We start from the raw sequence: 17,982 nt of genomic DNA, 5'->3' as shown, positions 1-17,982 counted from the left end.
ACTCGCGTCCAGACGGGCCAGCGCGACGCGGCGATCACGTGACCGCGGCTCTCTTTTGTCCCGGCTGCGTGTCCTTCCAATGCAGCTTTGCGCACGCACGCCGCTCGCTCATTTGCATCCGATCGCTGCGCGTGAGAGCTGGAATGCGTCGAAAAACAATGAAAGTGAGCGGAAGAAGCAAACTCTCGAGAACAACTGTCAGACAGACTCCCCTCAAATTAGCGACGTTCGTCGTGTTCGACGCACGACCTTTTACGGCAGCAAAAAGGCAAAAACTAAACATCGGCGACCCTTCGAGTCCCGCAGAGCAGCCGAAGCAGGCGACCGACGGTAAACTGATCTTGAACAGGAACAGATCGGATTGCGATTCAAATCAAACCGCTTCTGATGGCCAGAAGCCGAGCTGCACTGTGGGTGTTTACGGTCGAGCTCTGTGGATAAGCGGATGCTTTTGGATCGTCTTCTACAAAAGAGACATAAGGATTTCAAACTTGCACTCCAAGCGTGCGACTTGAGCGGGATGCAAGACGCGTGTTTCGGCCCATTCGGGTTTTGACTCGCGGCGGCGGACGGGTTCTTTGCGGAACGCGCCGAGCGATATCGGCTCGGACTGCGGGGCAAGCGTCGCCGCCGCGGAAGGCGCTCGTGCGCGCGAGGCGGGAGGAGAGCGAGAAGGTCTCCCGAAGAGCCGCGACGGGGCCCCGGTGGCTCTCCGAATAGCTTTGAATAGGTGGGAGCAGCAATTCATCTCCCATCTCGCTGTCACGAAGGAGGGAAGGGGGGGCGGAGCACGCACGCGGCTTTGCCCGATTACGCCGCCAGTCGGGCCGAGGTCTCCGCGGGGGCTTCGGGGGTCGGGGGCCACAATGGCGAGGCGGAGGGAGCCCCCGCCGCGCCATTGTGGCCCGACCGCTAACGAGGGCTTCATACGCCTTTGATATCATCTCCGCATTCAAATCTGATCAATTCCCAGCTGCGCTCGCGGCCGAATCCCATTCGTAACGCCTTCCCTCGTGAAAGGCCGTTTTCAGCTGCAGGCGAGGCCGAGGAGGGTCGCATTTTACAGCGGCGCCGAGAAATGAAAAAGACACAAAGAAGAACTCTCTGGCACACGAGACGTCTCGTGAGCCGATCTCAAATTCTAATAAGATCAACGTTGATGTACTGTTCTTCTTTTTTGCTCGCCGAAGAAAGGAGGCGATAGGCAAACAATGATTGGATTACAACTCACCGGGGGCGGGGCCACGCTTCATGATAGTCGGAAATCGATGGAATAAAACCAGCGCCAAAACGAGGACATTCCCACCGGTTCCGGCGCATTCCTGTGGATGCTTCACGGCTCTCGCAATTGGGAAGATGACTTTGGAATTTACAATTACAAGAGATTCCAAAAGTAGCGCAACTATTTTCAATGAATCTCAATCATTATATTGGATAACATTTGGAGGATTTTCCATGATTTTGAGTGAAGGCATCAACGGGACCCTCGGACGTTTTCTCGGGGGAAAAAAAGTGGATGCAAACCGCAGATCAGTATGTTGGAGTTGACCTCGCATTTGTTAATTACGCAAATAATAAACAGAGAGCAAAACACCATCAAATGTAAAATGTCTTGGTTGCATTAAATGTGCCCAGCATGTGGAAAACATGATAATATGCTGACCTAATGACAAATGTCCACAATGTAGACAATATCGCGACATACAACAAGCCAGAATGTTCCAGAAAACGTCCACAATTATAACAATAAAAGTATTCAAAAGTCAACTATGAGTCAAAGCTTTTCACGATCTCCGACAAACTCATAGATTGCACCACAAGCGAGTACTTCAATATCATATTTGGAAACATTTGTCATGTTTGAGACTACGTAGTGCAGAATGGCACATGACCAAAGAGAGCCAATCACAAGCGAGGAAGTGATACGGCTAAAAACGAATGAAATCAGCTCTTTAATGTTTTAAACGTAACAAAAATTTGAATCACGGCGGGCGACCGCTGAAGCTCATCTGCCTCACAGTTGTGAGGTTGCGGGTTCAAATCCGGCCTGGCCCGTGTGGAGTTTGCGTGTTCTCCCCGTGCCTGCGTGGCTTTTCTCCGGGTGCTCCGGTTTCCTCCCACAGCCCCCAAAAACATGCGTGGCAGGTTGATCGAAGACTCCAAATGGGCCGTAGGTGTGAATGCGAGTGCCGATGGTTGTTTGTTTCTAGGCGCCCTGCGATTGGCCGGCGACCGTTTCGGGGTGAACAGACAGCTGGGACGCGCCCCCGCCGTGTGGAAAACGAATGAATTTTAATCACGGAAATGGCGGAAAGCAACTTTAATTCAATGAGACATTTTCTCCCAGCGAGTGTCATGGATTCCACTTCCATCCATTCTGGGATGAAGAAATCTGATGGCATGTCATTGTTGACTCCCCAGCGCTGCGATTCAGGATAATAAGCGTCCGCGAGGAACGCGGTTGGACGAGGCCCGTTATCTTTCCACTTCAGAAGGCCGCCAGTGCCCGGCGCAGACACGTGCGTGGGGAAGCGACAATGTCAACACATAAATCTTTGGGTGCCCTCGCCTCCTCCTTATTCAAATGTTTTTGTCCTCTAGCTCAGGGACACTGCGCCTCCCTGCACCCCCGACTCCTTTAACAGCCTCGGGACCGTAAACGAGCCCCGCAAACTATAGCGCATCCTAAATCACCTCGTGAATTTAGCCCGCATTTTGCACGCCGAGCTTTTCGACAGTGTCGGACTCGCTCTAGATCGGGTTTAGGGGTCTTTCAGAAGCCATCCCCCCGCCCCCGTCGCAGCCCGGATTGGCCGCAGCTCGGCTCATTTGCATGCCCGCCCCTATAAACCCTTTTGCGGAGACCGCAGCTCGCTTTGCGCTGAGAGCGGCACACCTACGAGGGGAAGGACGAGGACGAGAGCGAGAGCGAGACAAAGGCAGAGCGGCGCATTCCGGGACGCACACGCGGACAATTGCAACGTTTACTACTCGTAGGTTGAGCGGGGAAGTGTTTGGGAAGGACTTTTTGCTTTTCCATTCTCGTTCTCTTCATATCGCTGACATTGCTGTTAAGTGCAAAAATGAGGGAAACGAGGTGGCTGCTGTTGTTCGTCATCTCGTCGACAAGACTGGCAGCTTTCGCAAAGGCGAAGACCGTCAAGTACCAGACCTTCGAGGAAGACGCCCCGGGCACAGCGATCGGTAACCTGAACGAGGACGCCTCCTCCGCCTCGGCCGGCTCCCGGTCCGCTTTCCGGATGATGAGACAGTTCAACTCCTCTTTCGTCCGACTGAGGGAGAGCGACGGGCAGCTGAGCGTCGGGGAGAGGATCGACCGCGAGCGCATCTGCAAACACACCCCGCGATGCCTCATCTCTTTCGACGTGGTCAGTTTCTCCAAGGAGCAGTTCAAGCTCATCCACGTCGAGGTGGAGGTCAAGGACATCAACGACAACTCCCCGGAGTTCCCTCGCAAGGAGTCGAGCGTGGACATCTCCGAGAACACCGCCGTGGGGACGCGCGTCCCTCTGGACTTCGCCGTGGACGAGGACGTCGGGCTGAACTACATTCAAAGCTATCAGATCTCAGTTAACAGTCACTTTTCCATCGACGTGCTGAGCAGGGCCGACGGGGTTAAATACGCAGAGCTGGTGCTCGTGAAAGAGCTGGACCGAGAGACTCGGGCTTCTTACGCGCTGGAACTGGTCGCCGTGGACGGCGGGAACCCGTCCCGCTCCGGAAGCACGCGCGTCAACGTCAAGGTGAAAGATTACAACGACAATAGCCCCGTTTTTGACCGCGACAGCTTCTCCGTGGACTTGCCAGAAGACGCCCCGGTGGGCTCCCTGCTGCTGGACCTGAACGCGGAGGACCCGGACGAAGGTCTGAATGGCGAGGTGGCGTACGGCTTCGGGAACCGGGCGCCCTCGGAGATCCGCCAACTCTTCAAAGTGGACAGAAAGAGCGGCAGGCTCACCCTGGAAAGCCCCATCGACTTCGAAAGTAAGAACACGTACGAGTTCGACGTCCAGGCCGCCGACTCGGGGCCGAACCCCAGCCCGGCCATATGCAAAATCGTCGTTCAGGTGCAAGACGTTAACGACAACGCGCCGGAGATCTCCATCACGCCCATGACGTCCATCGCTGCGGACGTGGCCTACATCACCGAGGCGGCGGCCGGGGAGAGTTTCGTGGCTCTGGTCAGTACTTCGGACCGAGATTCCGGAGCCAACGGCCGAGTGCGCTGCGCCCTCTACGGGCACGATCACTTCAGACTGCAGCAAGCCTACGAGGACAGCTTCGTGATCGTGAGCACCGGCCCGTTAGACCGTGAAAAGATCCCCGAGTATAACCTGACGGTGGTGGCCGAGGACCTGGGCTCTCCTCCCTTCAGAACCGTCGCTCAGTACACCGTCCGGCTCACGGACGAGAACGACAACGCTCCGGTGTTCAGTAAGCCTGCGTACGAGGTGGCCGTGGTGGAGAACAACGCGCCCGGCGCGTACGTCGCCACGGTGGTGGCGCGGGACTTGGACACGGGGTCGAACGGAAAGGTCACCTACAAGCTCGCCGACGCCTACTTCATGGGCTCTCCCGTTTCCACCTTTGTGTCGATGGACCCCGCCAGCGGGTCTCTTTACGCGCTACGGAGCTTCAACTACGAGGTAACGAAGCAACTGGAACTCCGGATCACGGCCAGCGACGGCGGCTCCCCGCCCCTGACCGGAAGCGCGAATGTTTTCCTGAGGGTCGTGGACCAGAACGACAACGCGCCGGCCATCACCCGTCCGCCGCTCAACAACGGCTCGGCCGAGGTCGTCCTGCCCCGGGACTCGCCGAGAGGCTACGTCGTCACGCGGGTGGAGGCCCGGGACGCAGACGAGGGCGTCAACGCTGAGCTTTCCTTCGGGCTGGCCGCCGGCGAAGCCTCCGTCTTCTCCGTCGACAAACTCACGGGGGACGTCTACCTGAACCGCTCGCTCAGCCGCGACGCGGACGACGCCTTGAGCGTCACCGTGACGGTGAGCGACAACGGCAGGCCCGCGCTCACCTCCGCCGCCACGCTGCGCTTCCTCATCGTCGCCGGCTCCCCGCCGAGCGACCGCGCCGTGTACCGGGCGGGCGGCGCGCCGGCGCAGTGGGACCTGTCCGTGGTCGTCATCGTCGTCTTGGCGGGGAGCTGCGCCCTCCTGCTCCTCGCCATCATCATCATCGCTACCACCTGCAAGCGCCACGGAGGAGACAAGAGCGGCGAGGACGGCGACTCCTACGGGGAGGAAGGCACGCCGGAACGGGGCGGGAAGCGCGTGGCCGCTAACCCGCTTCTCCCCGCGCGGGCGGCGGCGGCGGGCTTCGAGGGGCGCTCGTACGGCGGCCAGACCCACGACGTGTGTTCGGCCTCGGAGGACGGCGGCGAGGTCCCCTGCGTTTATGACTCCGAACCAAACGGCAAACCGAGGGGCAACAAACACGAGGTGAGTCCGCCTTTGGGGGCGTCAGTGAAGACTGTAAATTGTCCGTCGGTGTGAGCGCGAATGTTGTTGAAAACGGACGGACGGCATACGCAGAACTTCACTCCCCTTTCCATTTCATTTGCAGGGCTACTCAACGTTGCCGGGCTACGGGAGCGCGAAGGAGGCCGTGAGGCCCGTCGCCATCTGGAAGGGCAACTCTTACGCCACCGTCTCTGCCAGGGACCCGGCCTTCAGCGGCAAAGACAGCGGCAAGGGGGACAGCGACTTCAATGACAGTGACAGCGATGTGAGCGCAGACACCGCAGGCTTGAAGAAAGATGGCGCATCTGTTCCTCAAAATGGTGAGCGGGGCAAACTTCACTTCAAGATTCAGGCTCTCTCTTCGTCTCGGGCAGCTGCGTGCACGAACATCAACGCTTGACGCACATTTGTGCAATACGCCTTGTCATCCCCCCCATCAGGCATCCTATTGGTCGTTCATGACGATTAGCTCGATTGACAGAGGAATCCATTGTATAGATCTGTAGATAGTGAAAAATCGTGAGAATCTGCGGATCATTGACGCCCACGACAACCGCATTGGGAAACAACATTTTCGAAACCCAAATAATTCTTGAATAAGTGGGGATAAACCTCCAGTAAGGGCCTTCTTGTGGTTGGTTCAAAAAAAAAAAAAAAAAAAGCATTAAAAAAGAGAACACATCTGGATTGATCTTTGTGCCGTGCGTTCTCCCGGTTCGGCAGGCGAGGGGGCGGAGACTGAAAAGATTTGTGGCGCTGCTTTCTTTCACTCTCGTCTGACTTGACGGCATAACACGTTCTGCTGTTCTGCTTTTGTTTTTGGTTCGTTTTAGCGTTGTGGGCGTGCACCAGCGAGTGTAGGGTTCTGGGCCATTCGGATCGCTGTTGGAGCCCCTCGGCGGCGAGAGCCGACGCGGCGCCCTCGCCCGCCCCGACCGCGTCCTCCTTGCCTCGGAACAACTACTACCGAGCCCACATCCCCAAAACGGTGGGCCTGCAGAGCGTGTACGAGAAGGTGCTGGACTACGTGACCATCGCGCCCGCGAGGGTCCAGGAGGACTGCGGCGACGTGGCGATCCCCGTGTACGCCGCCAGCCGCGAGGAGGCCTGAGCAAGATTCTATTCCAAAAGATTTCCGTGAGGCTCCCTGGACAGCGAGAGGTGGAAAAGCTTTTTGTGCGATTCAGTCGCTCTCAGATTTTCTTCTTGGTTTGAACGTGAACTGTATTATACGCAAGCTTTGTACATAGAGAGATTTTATTTTTGATAAAAGCCATCATGAAGTGGAGATCTTAAAGCATGCTTCTATTTCAAACCTCCCGAGTCGCGTTCGGCCGCAGGACTCCGACATTGTAAGCCGAGTTGATAACCGTGTATGGAATGCTCTCAATGGTTTTTATCATCACAAAGTTGCGACAAGAAAATAAACGTTGAAGCGCTGCACTAAAAACGTGGTTTGAAGCAGGATTGTTTGGAGAATTACACACGCCGGCCGACAGGTGTCGCCGTTTCCGCGGCAGTGCGCCGACGTCCTCGCGTCACGCCGGCGGTCGCTTTCATGTTCATTCAATCAGAATAAGTCGGGATCGATCGGTCATTGTCACATCAATAGCGATTTGCCAGTGAAATGAGACGCAAGTCGTGCGACGCGATGGAGCAAATGTGGCCGACGGCGAGGGAAAGCCCGCACGGCCAACGTCGGCTTCTTGCTTGACCGGTCGCGACCCACATCAAATGAAATAGAAGACAACAACTGAACGCACCTTTTTTGAAAGACATCTAAACATATCCATTTATTGTCCAGTGACGACTTGGAGCTTAAAACCCGTTCCGACACATTTGAGCCACAGCCATCCGACGCTAACGGCCGAAGGTCAAGATGATAACTTCAATTTCATTCTTAATTACCGAGCGGACCTCGGATGCAAAACTCTCAACTCGGCAGGAAAAGAAAACGATGTCAATTACAAGAGCGGCGTGAAAGGCTCACAAGGTGGGAGAGTCGGTTTGGTTCAATTCCTTCAAAGCAGGCCTCATTTTGTCAAAACACGACACACGATTCACACAAGCAGACCGACACGCAGCAGAACACCTCAGATCCATTCCAGAAAAAGAAGAGAAAACCTGGAAAAAATGAAGATGCAGTCAAGAAAACCCGAGACTTTCTCCCTCCGCCGAGCCGGACGCGGCCAGACAATCGCGGCGCCAGCGCAAAACCCGTCGGACACACCCGCCGCATCTTCTGGCGCTTCGACCCGATCGGTGCGTCTGCAATTCCGCCGTCGGGTGTCGCCGCACCCGACGGCTGCTCGTAGCGGCGCTCGTGATATGCTTCTGCCTCCAATCTATACGATGCGTGTCGTCTCCGCAAATCAAAACGTGTCGTATCCTATTATATTCAGTTGGAATATTGTATCGATACTTGCGTATTGCTTTGCAAAATGGGTTTTGTTTTGACTTGAAATGTGGGCCAATGTTTTGCTCCTTGAGTGGAAGTTTTGAATAATTGCGTAATACTTTTGATTTGAGTGTTTATGCAGTCGGAAAAACAAACGCTAAGCGCAGTTTCGGAGGGCCGGGGAAACGTCAACCGCCCCATTTTCTGAATTTGTCCTCTTTGCCCCAACGCGCACGCATTTTTGCAGCCATTCAAACAATTTCTTATGAAGCTTAATTAACGCTTGACTAGTAATCTCAAGTGTTAAATTAGCGACGGTAGTTTAACCGTCGGGTGGTTTTTATAGCGACGGATGAAGACGTCGTCTCTCATCTTTGATTTGCAAACCTCGCAGTTGGACATTTTTCTTTGCCCCCATTTTATGAAAAACATCATCCTTGAATTCAGAAGCAATCGTCTTCATGAAGCCGCTTCGGACGATAGCCTCTGCACTTTGCTTTCCAAAGGTAAAGACTTGTAAGCTCAGACATTTTCACCTGCTGGTTTCATGCATTCCGGTTGAGATTTTGTCAGTCCCACATGGACCGTATTAGGTCAGCGACAGCAAATGTCACTCACGTAAGCAAACACGGCGTCGCTCAGCCTCTGGCTCGTGGGCGTCATGCCTCGCGATAAGCTTTTGGCGGCGTGCCAAACTAATTTTGGACGTGCCGATCTCCTCAATGACGCTTCCAAGATGAACGGGCGCGCGTTTCCTCAGGAACTTGCGCGAATGCGGTGGAGACACAGGACGGTTCTCGGGACCGTTTCAAGCGCCCTCTTGAACCGTTACCGCTGAAGGAAAAATATGTCATAAATCATACATTTATGGCATGTAGAGGACATTTTCACCATTTGAAGATTCCTACCTTTAGCGCCATTTTCATTCATTTGACGCTCAATTTGTTTTAGTAGGAACGGTTCGAATCTGATCCGGAAGAGCCTCTGTGCATATCCACTTTGGAGCACATGTACAAAAGAATAATCATTTTTGGGTGTGTCAAATTTCAGGGTGAAAGAACGACATTTGGGATCCAAATGTCAAACCCATGTTTGAAAGGTTTCATTCGAGAATAACTTGCCAGTCGGAGCTCGGTCCGCCCACACTCGGGGCCACGCGAAATGCGGAAGGACAGGAAAAGAGTAATAGAAGTTACAAGAGGGTCTGGAAGAGGGTCAGGGTCAGAAGTGACACGAATCCCATTTTCCTCAGACGGAGGGTTCTTCATAAATGTCAACACGTCATGCAAAACGGGTACCAGCCGACGACGAAGGAAGAGAAGAAGAAAGAAAAAAAAAAATAAATAAAAAAAAAAAAAAAAAAAAAAAAAGATCCGAAGAACTGCAAAGGGTGGGTGGAGGTGGACCCGGACCCACCTCCTCCCACTCGGAAGGAGAAAGCAAGAGAGAAACCGAGCGAGCGAGAGGAGGGCGAGCCATTGAGCGAGTCTTCAGGTGTCGGATTCAGTCATGGCCGGGAACTCCGAGAAAGCGGCGATGGCCTCGGCGGGACCGGAGGACCTCCGGCAGTTCCTGCCTCCGGTAAGAGTCGACTTCGGCTTCGGTCTTAAATCCGCCGTCGTAGACTTACTTTCAAACGCTCGCGATGCCGCCCGCCCTTCTGACGATTCGGTGCGTTTTCGCAGGCCTACTCGGCCGTGGCCGCGAAGCCCGCCGCCGCCGGGCGCGTCCTCAAGGCCGGGATCGCGGTGCTGGTCGCCGGCGCCCTGCTGCTCCTCCTGGGCGCCGTCGGAGCCTTCTACTTCTGGAACAACAATGACAAACACGTAAGACCCCCGTTCCTGTGAGTTTTAGCCTGCGCTACGATGAGCTGCTTAAATGGGATGCGAAGTTTGTTCTGCCAGTTGGTTTTGCGGCAGCGGGAGGACGAGGAGCTCGACTTTTGAAAATGTTCACAAGTTGACACGACAAAGCAGAATTTCAGGAAAAAGGCACAAATTTAGTCATTTGAATTGGGCATCAACTGGGGCTTCTGTGGGTGGGGGGGGGGGGGGGGGGCTGTTTTTTGGCACGCTAAGAAAACATACTGCTCCAAGTTAAACAAGACATATTTCACGATGGGCTGCATGAATGGAGCTGTTGTTCGTATGTGGAGAGTCCGGGTAGACTGGGGTGGGCGGGGGCGGACGGACTTCTCTGGTCCAGCTGATGCTCCAGGGGCAAGAGGTGTGTGAGAGGAGAGGGGGGACGTGCAGATTTGGAACGGTTTTGGGTGGCTTGAAAAGACCATTTCAGGTGCCGGCATGAATCCGGGTGACACAAACGTGACCTGCACTGAAAACAGTGGAAGAAAAGTGTTTGGGTTTGGGTTTGGGGCCGCGTCACCAGATCAACCCCGAGAGATTTCCAGTTTTTTTACATCGACTTGGATCCAACGGGACGATGAGTACGAGCGGCTCCGGTGGCGTTCGCTGAAATGTTCAATGAATCGATGAATAGTTCTCTGACGTTTACCCGGTTTTGAATTCATCTCTTATCGGCTGTCTGATTTAAAAAAATTAAAAAAAGGACAGAGGCCGATATGCATCAAAATAGCGAAAATCGGCCTATCCCTAAATTGACCTCACGTAAGGTCCTCGTTTCGACTGACGCGTCGCACAAACTACCACTTTGCCACTTGGAAGAACGTGTGATGTCATGTCGAAATGCGCTATAGCAAACCTCTTTAATTCTAGAAATAAAGTAAGGGCTTCGCTCTCGGGCGGGGCCGACTCTCACACCTCACGTGTCCGTCTGTGCGTGCGTGCAGGTCTACAACGTCCACTACAGCATGAGCATCAACGGCAAAGTGGAGGAGGGCACCGCGGAGATCGACACGGAGAACAACACGGAAAGGTTCAGCACGGGCAGCGGCGCCGACGAGGCCGTGGAGGTCCACGATTTTGAGATTGTGCGTGAGCAGACACCTCAGGGCGCCCGTGCGTACGAGGAACAGCGGCGCAAAAATCACGTTTTCTGAATCGCAAGCTCAAACACGCGCCGGTGACCTTCGTGGGTCAACTAGGACCCTCGAGCACGTTACTTGCCGAGTAAATCACCTCTCCGATGATCTTCTTCATCGTGGAGTTCGACGTTGCAGCCTCATCTGCCGGACTCGCACATTTTGGCCATTTCGTGCTTCCGATGTACAATGTCGTCGAAGTCGTCCGGACGCGGCAGCCGGGAATCAAACCGTACTCCTTTCCCCCCCCAGGGAATCACCGGGATCCGGTTTTCAGGGGGCGAGAAGTGCTTCATCAAGACCCAGGTGAAGGCCCGCCTGCCCGACGTGGAGCGTCTTGACAAGGACTCCGTGACCTTTGACCTGGTGGGTCGGCCCTTCGTGTCTTCTTGCATATGCTTCTCAGTTGCGTGTTCCCTTCAGGCGGTAGAACAACTTTCAGGCGCAATCCTTTCATGCAAAAGACATTTGGCCAGCTCGTCTTGCAGAGAAAAGAAAAGATTCTCCTCTCCACGTCTCCGTGTGTGACTCATTTGCATGCAAGGGACCTAAAAATAACGCAAACAAAATAGTCAAGTAGAGCTGTCCCCAAAAGTTTAGACCCTGACTCAAATGTTGCGACGCTGGACTGTTTGGAATAAAAGGAATTCAGAATTCAAGCGTATCAACGTTTTCAATTACGACTTGCTTAAACGAGTCGGCCTCTTTACTTTTCGACTGCAAAAGCAAATATTCGGTTTCCACCTTCGGTCCTCCGTGTTTACCACTCGAACAGCAGCGCAGCGCATTTAGTGGGAGGGTCCCCATTCGTGCAGTACATTGCGGGCACGCGCGCACGCACACACACACACACGTGTCCCAATGATTGCTCGACTGAAGCGGTCTGATCATTCAAAGCGTTTAATTCCACATAAATCCACGTCAGCACAATTGACAATTGAAATCGTCAGCACACCCACTCCAGTAGTCATTAGCTGTTCTTATTGCCTTTCTTTCTCTGCGTCATAATGATGCTTTTGTTTGGGGTGTGTGTCAACAAGGGAGATGTTCTCGTGGCCGCTCATTTCCTAGCATTTAGAGCGATGGCATAGTGCAGATGGCTCAAAGGCGCAGACCCCAGCCAGAGAGGAAGGCCTCAAATAAGCTCTCGTCAGCGATTGCGCCTTTTATTTTCCCCTCCGGCGAGTTCAAAAGACGGATGTTGGCCCGAAGGCTTCGATCCCTCGGAGTAAAAACCACTACGGGACGTAAATACAGTGTGATTGTTTGCCGTCTACAAACCGGATGAGTTGATGTGCTGCTCATTTCCCACAAAGCTGAAAATTGAGGCCATTCAATTTCCAACGCTGATGAATTGTGCGAAATGTCGTGCCGGGGCCCCTCGCGCCATTCGCTGTTGTCGCGGGGGGGCCGGAATGCTCATTTGCTCTCACTGTTGTCAAAGGAGGACGAGGTGATGCCGGCCAAGTTCGAGGACGACCTCGTGTGGGTGGCGGCCGGCGCGCCTCTCTCGGACGCCGCTTTCCTCAGCGACAAGATCAGGGATCTGTGCGCAGATCTGCCGATCTTCTGGCTCCGTCCGACCTACTCTACCGGTAAGCAAGCGCACGACCTTCAAACGAACGCTTGGCCTCACGTGGCTCAAGGTCTCAAAACTGTCATCAATCGTCACCAAAACGGATCCCTAAGCACGCCCTCGTCCACGGCTGAAAAGATCTGAACAATAAAGCCAGTGTTACGGCTTTTGAGCAGGTTAGACAGAAAAAGAAAAAGTATGTCAACCCGTTGGAACTTCTTACATTTACGCATAAATTGGTCATCCGATGTCGTCCGGTCCTCATCTAAACCGCAAGAAACAAACCGAGTGCTTCAACTAACAATTATGTTTTTGAAAAAATGTTTTCATGGAGCAGAACACGTCAACATTGACAGAACCCCTTTTGTCTTGAATAACTTCGAGCAATCGCTCCCAGATCACAATTTCGGAGCGTTCCTCTTGCAGTTCCGCAAGACTCCTGCGGGGGCGTCTGCAAGCCGCAGCATCTCAACTCGGGTTTGCGCGAGGTCATTGCTGGCAAAAGGTCAAGGGGTCAACCACTTATTCAAGCTAAGGGTTCTTTTTTTTTTTCTCCCTTTTCTGTCAATGTTTACTTATTTTCAATACAAATATGGAAATATAATTGTTTGTATGGTATTAGTTGAAGCAGACTCCGTTTGTTTCTACTTGTGATTAAGATGAAGATACTTTTTCCTTTCAATCTTTTTAGTGAGTGTCTATAGGAAAAGGCTTGACATGCACAAAAGCCGTCCGACTGGGTTTACACTCTTGTAGAGATGTTCGCATCATTTTTGGTGATGATTGATGGCAGTTTCGGAACATTAAGCCACGTTAAGCTTTTTGTCCATAATGAGCATCTCTTCATGTCCATAAAAATCAAACATTTCGGGGCGACGGTTGTCATATTTTCCGAGGTTGAAGTAGTCATACGTATCATTTTTTGGGAGATTAGCGTCAAAACATGGAGGAATGCTATTGTCGAACGCTACACGATGCACAAAATGATTGATCTTCTTCCGACTGAAAACATCTTACTGGGCTTACTTTACGACAGTTTTGACTTTTCTAAAATTTCAGCAAGACAAAAAGACTTCTTTTAAAGAATGTTATCAAGTCAATTTATACCAGGTAGAATTTGTTCACTTATTTTAGGGACAAACACACTGCCAATGGAACTAGTACAACGTTTTTTATCCTTCGAGGAGGTTGAAAGTGCTTTCATTTCACAAGCGTGCCAAAAGTTAGCGATCAGACGGCGTCCTGAGGCAGCGCCGTTCTGCTCTCGAAACTTTGTGATGTCGCGCAGGCGGACGGAGGAAGACGAGGGCCGCCGCCCCCCGCCGACGCCGTCGGGCGCCCGGGGATGAGGAAGAGGAGGACGTGGAGGCAGAGTTCAACCCCGAGAACCCCTACCAGGTGAGTCACGCGCGTGCAAACGGTTGACCGCAGCCGTCCGTTCGGATGCGCGTCGACCCGAGGACGCTTTGCGCCGAGACTTTCTCACAGCGGCAGAGGGCCGCGGGTCGTCTCTTCTCCTTAATCCTCTTTCTTAGCGCCTCCCTTCCTCTGCTGCTGCGGGGGAAACACAAAGCAGTTTGAACCCTCCGTGCTCAAAAAGAAACTATTTCACAACGCAAGAGGGAGATATGTAAATGCGGCCAGTGTAAGGACGATGACTTTGGAAAACGTAGTTGGTTACAATTACCAGTTACCCTGTTGAAAACGTAATACGAGTGCGACTATTTCGACGACTTTCTCAAAGTTATACAACTAATTGCCTATGATTCTATGTTGAGGACTTTTTAATTTTCAATGAGGATCCTTGGATGTTTCTGCGGAAACAAAACCCACAGGAAGCTTTTTGAAACCTCAGACAAACTGATAGACTGCACCACTAGGTGGCGTTTTGAGAACATATTTGGGAAAATATGTCATGTTTGAGACTAGCGCAGAATGGCACAAGACCAGAGCGAGCCAATCACAAGTGTCAGCTTTAGAAGGAGGAAGCGACATGAAAAAAAAAAAAAACACGAATCTGAAACATTTGCGGTCATGTAAATTTACAAACGCAACTGTCTTTTAACGACACATTTTCACCCAGGAATGTCATGGATTACGATTACGTTTTGTGATTAAATGACGATAAATGAATCTCACTCCATGTAATGAGTTTCTCCCCATCACTGCTCATTGGCCTCTTGAAATGTCAAGCTGATGATTTATCTCGGCAAAGGAGAAGTGCTCAGTAACACACGTTTCAAGAGATTTGTGGACAATAGTTGGGAGAAGTACAGTAGGCCTTTTGAGACTTTTTGGACGGACACAAATATTTGAGTTCAGCTCATGAAAAATGTCGTTTCTATTTCTGTCGGGTATATAAATATCCGAGCGGTTTGCATGCAGAGCGTCCCACGAACGACACGCTGACCTCAGTCCTCCGCCTCCTCCTAGAATAACCTCGAGGGGGAGGACACCACGAACATCGACCCCAGGTTGGACCACGAGGGCGTTTGCTGCCGAGAGTGCCGTCGCAGTTACACCCACTGCCAGAGGATCTGCGAGCCGCTGGGGGGCTACCACCCGTGGCCGTACCACTACAGAGGCTGCCGGGTGGCCTGTCGGGTCATCATGCCTTGCAACTGGTGGGTGGCGCGTATCCTGGGCATCGTGTAAACGCAGACACCCCGAACGTGGCGGAGACGCGGCCGGCGGGGGGGGGAATCGGACTCGTTTCGGAAAGGTGAGGGAGATGACGAATAAAAGGAAGCCAGATTGGGTACGCCGGAGTTTCATATTCTGCATTTGGTGTGAGCGGTTTTTGGGCCACAAGTAGACATAAGACAGAACACTGCAAAAAAGTTCACTCGCAAGGTGAAAATCTTGAACATTTTCAATCAAATTAAATATTGTCACGGGGAATGATTTTGAATAATATTATGTCACTTATTTAGCTATAGGATAAAGCATAGATGACGAAGATTGTAACCCAGGTCTTATTCCCGTCCTCTTTCATGTAAATAAATGTAAAGGATGCAACATTCTACTATCAGCAGTCAGCATCTTTTAACTATTCACCAAGTCCTGTGAGAAATATTTCTGACCCCTGTAACTCCCCTTTTCTGCACAAATAGTACCTTCCACTCAAGACCGCTTAAGGGGCTTTCATCTCAATGTATTTTTAGCTGCATTTCAAAGTGCAATATTACAGAATAAACATTTTTGGTCAGATCTGAGCTGGAGTCGTTTCATTAAGCATTTTGCTTTCTTGTGAGGTGCGGTTGTGGGCGGTACTCGCCACTCATTTCTCTTTCACATTAAAAGCACATTCTGCGTTTGGGAACGGCCGCACAGAAACAAGTTCCCGCAGTACTTTCGTGTCAGAGTTGCATCTCTCCAACTCTTTAACGAGACTAAAGAGTGCGTAGCCGTCACGCTAGCGGAGCTTACCCACGATGCAAAGCGCTTCGCTCCTTTTGATGTCACAGTGACGCCTCAGGCTGGGGTCGGGGGTGGCGTCTGTGTGTGTGCCAACTATCCTGGATGAATGCGTTTTGTGTGTGTCTTGACTTCCATCTTGAGCCACAAATGCGCATTTGATCATCCCTGGAGATGAAAGAATGTGTGAAGAATTTCACATGTGGCTTGCCCAAACACTTTGGAGGCTGAGCCATATTAACGCTCTTGTGCCCCAGAGGCCCAATCACGGTCGCGGCTTCAGAGAACAGAAATTCCTCGCTGTACCGCGGTTGACCTATTGCGGATTCAGTGCATTTTCTGATTTTCTTTTTTTATAGGTGAGCGTAGCGCAGTTACCCACCTTAACATCTCTGATACAGTTAGCTTAGTTGGCTATATGATTTTAATGTGACTTCAGGTCAACTGGGCTCTTATTCTTGGCTGATAAAGCAACCTCAACTCACGCAATTGGTAAGTCCCCAAATTGCTTGACGATGCCAAGGACATGACCAGAAAGCCGCCATTTAAAATACAAGCCACATTCAGCTTTATGAAATAAATTCACAAATAGAGTGGAACCTTGATTTAACAGACTAATTCATAGGGGGGGGGGGGGTTGTCCGTTATAGCTAATTGTCAATTACATTGGACCACTTTTTTTTTTTGAGGCCATATGCACCCATATTACTGTACAGTACGATAGTTTTGTACTTTTTTCGTGTCCTAAAACAGCCAGTTCAGTACAAAGTTATTGTAACTAAATATAAATAAAGCTTCCAAGTTTAAAATTGTACCCAAACTTACAGCGCTGGTGTGCTTGGTGGTGATATTGTTGTCGAAGGAGAGTCGTTTTCATGAGCCGCGAGGAATGTGCGCTTCCAAGTTACACATTTGTTGCCGCGGCAAAATGGCTTGACCCGACAACAACAAAAAACACTGTTAGCGTTACCAAAAACAGCATGTTCCAGACTCCAGAGACTCGTGTGTCGTACTCCACTTCAAGTTAACACCGCCTCCATGCGCTCGCTCTCCGTGACAATGCATAGAACGCCTGCCAACACGGTCGCCACCTCATGCGTCGCCACATTCAACATGGCCGCCATATGTCAATGTATTGCCTTTTGATGAAATGTCGCCACATTCAACATGGCCATCACTTAGGCACGGGCACATCTACTGGTTGTATCCACTCATATTGTATGTCTGTGTCTCAGTCTCTGGCTGAGCTTCAGCGCCAGTAAACGTTGGCCAAGTCTGGAACGAACACATTTCGTCTTCTCTTGTTTAAGTGACAAGACAACTGCCGAGTACTTTGGCACACGTCATGTCGAGACGGTCCGTTACCCACCCAGTGTACCAACCTTAGCCTGATGAATAGTTCATATCATAACTACTCATAACCAGAGGTGGCTAGAGTAGCCAAATATTGTACTCAAGTAAGAGTACTGTTGCTTGAGAATAATATGACTCGTCATCCAAATAGTTACTTGAGCAAGAGTAAGAAAGCGCCCTATGAAACAAATACTCAAGTAAAGAGTAACTTGCGAGTAACTTCTGATTTCTTTTTATTTTTAAATAAATAAATAAAATCAGAGCATGAAAATCACATATAATATATATAAAAATAATATATGGGAGTCGACACACACCTGCCAAAAACCAACAAGGCGCACACAGTGGGCTCTACAGAAACATTTCAAGGACTTGATGACCAGACTTAGCGATTGTGCGTGCGACACCGTAAGCTAGGGCGAAGGTTGCCATATCCGCTGCCAAAACAATAGAAACATCTGCAACTTACCACAAGGTGTTTTCGCAAATTAGAAGTGGGCTGAAATATCCAAGTTTGGCCAGTCACCATTGAAGAGCTGCATGACAAAGCTGTTGTGTTTTTGGAGTCTGTAAAATAAATACAGACGCGCCGTTGTCCCCCCCCCCCCCCCCCCCAAATGAGTCATTTTGATTGGCTCGTGGAGGCGACGTGCGCGGTCATGTGACTGCCTTGTGTCGTCTGATTGGTGAATTGGAGTCAAATGACTTTGGCGATCTCGTTTGATTGGCGCGACGTGCA

General features: G+C 51.5%; 2 protein-coding genes across 2 annotated transcripts; both read left to right on the top strand.

Annotated features, from left to right (window-relative positions):
* The first annotated feature begins 2,891 nt into the window (after positions 1 to 2,891).
* On the top strand, positions 2,892 to 6,909 carry LOC133411643 (protocadherin-8-like). Its single transcript, XM_061694236.1, has 3 exons — positions 2,892 to 5,477; positions 5,602 to 5,818; positions 6,332 to 6,909. Exons 1-3 carry the CDS (start codon positions 3,084 to 3,086, stop codon positions 6,607 to 6,609), a joined length of 2,889 nt encoding a protein of 962 aa, XP_061550220.1. The 5' UTR covers positions 2,892 to 3,083; the 3' UTR covers positions 6,610 to 6,909.
* Positions 6,910 to 9,335: 2,426 nt separating this feature from the next.
* On the top strand, positions 9,336 to 15,648 carry LOC133411810 (leukocyte cell-derived chemotaxin 1-like). Its single transcript, XM_061694508.1, has 7 exons — positions 9,336 to 9,477; positions 9,582 to 9,722; positions 10,706 to 10,846; positions 11,150 to 11,263; positions 12,342 to 12,492; positions 13,762 to 13,871; positions 14,907 to 15,648. The coding sequence occupies exons 1-7, from the start codon at positions 9,406 to 9,408 to the stop codon at positions 15,126 to 15,128; spliced, it is 951 nt and encodes a 316-aa protein (XP_061550492.1). The 5' UTR covers positions 9,336 to 9,405; the 3' UTR covers positions 15,129 to 15,648.
* The last annotated feature ends 2,334 nt before the right edge of the window (positions 15,649 to 17,982 follow it).

Source organism: Phycodurus eques, chromosome 13, assembly GCF_024500275.1.
Source record: "Phycodurus eques isolate BA_2022a chromosome 13, UOR_Pequ_1.1, whole genome shotgun sequence".
NCBI lineage: Eukaryota > Metazoa > Chordata > Actinopteri > Syngnathiformes > Syngnathidae > Phycodurus > Phycodurus eques.
This window is presented reverse-complemented; position numbering and strand designations above follow the sequence as displayed.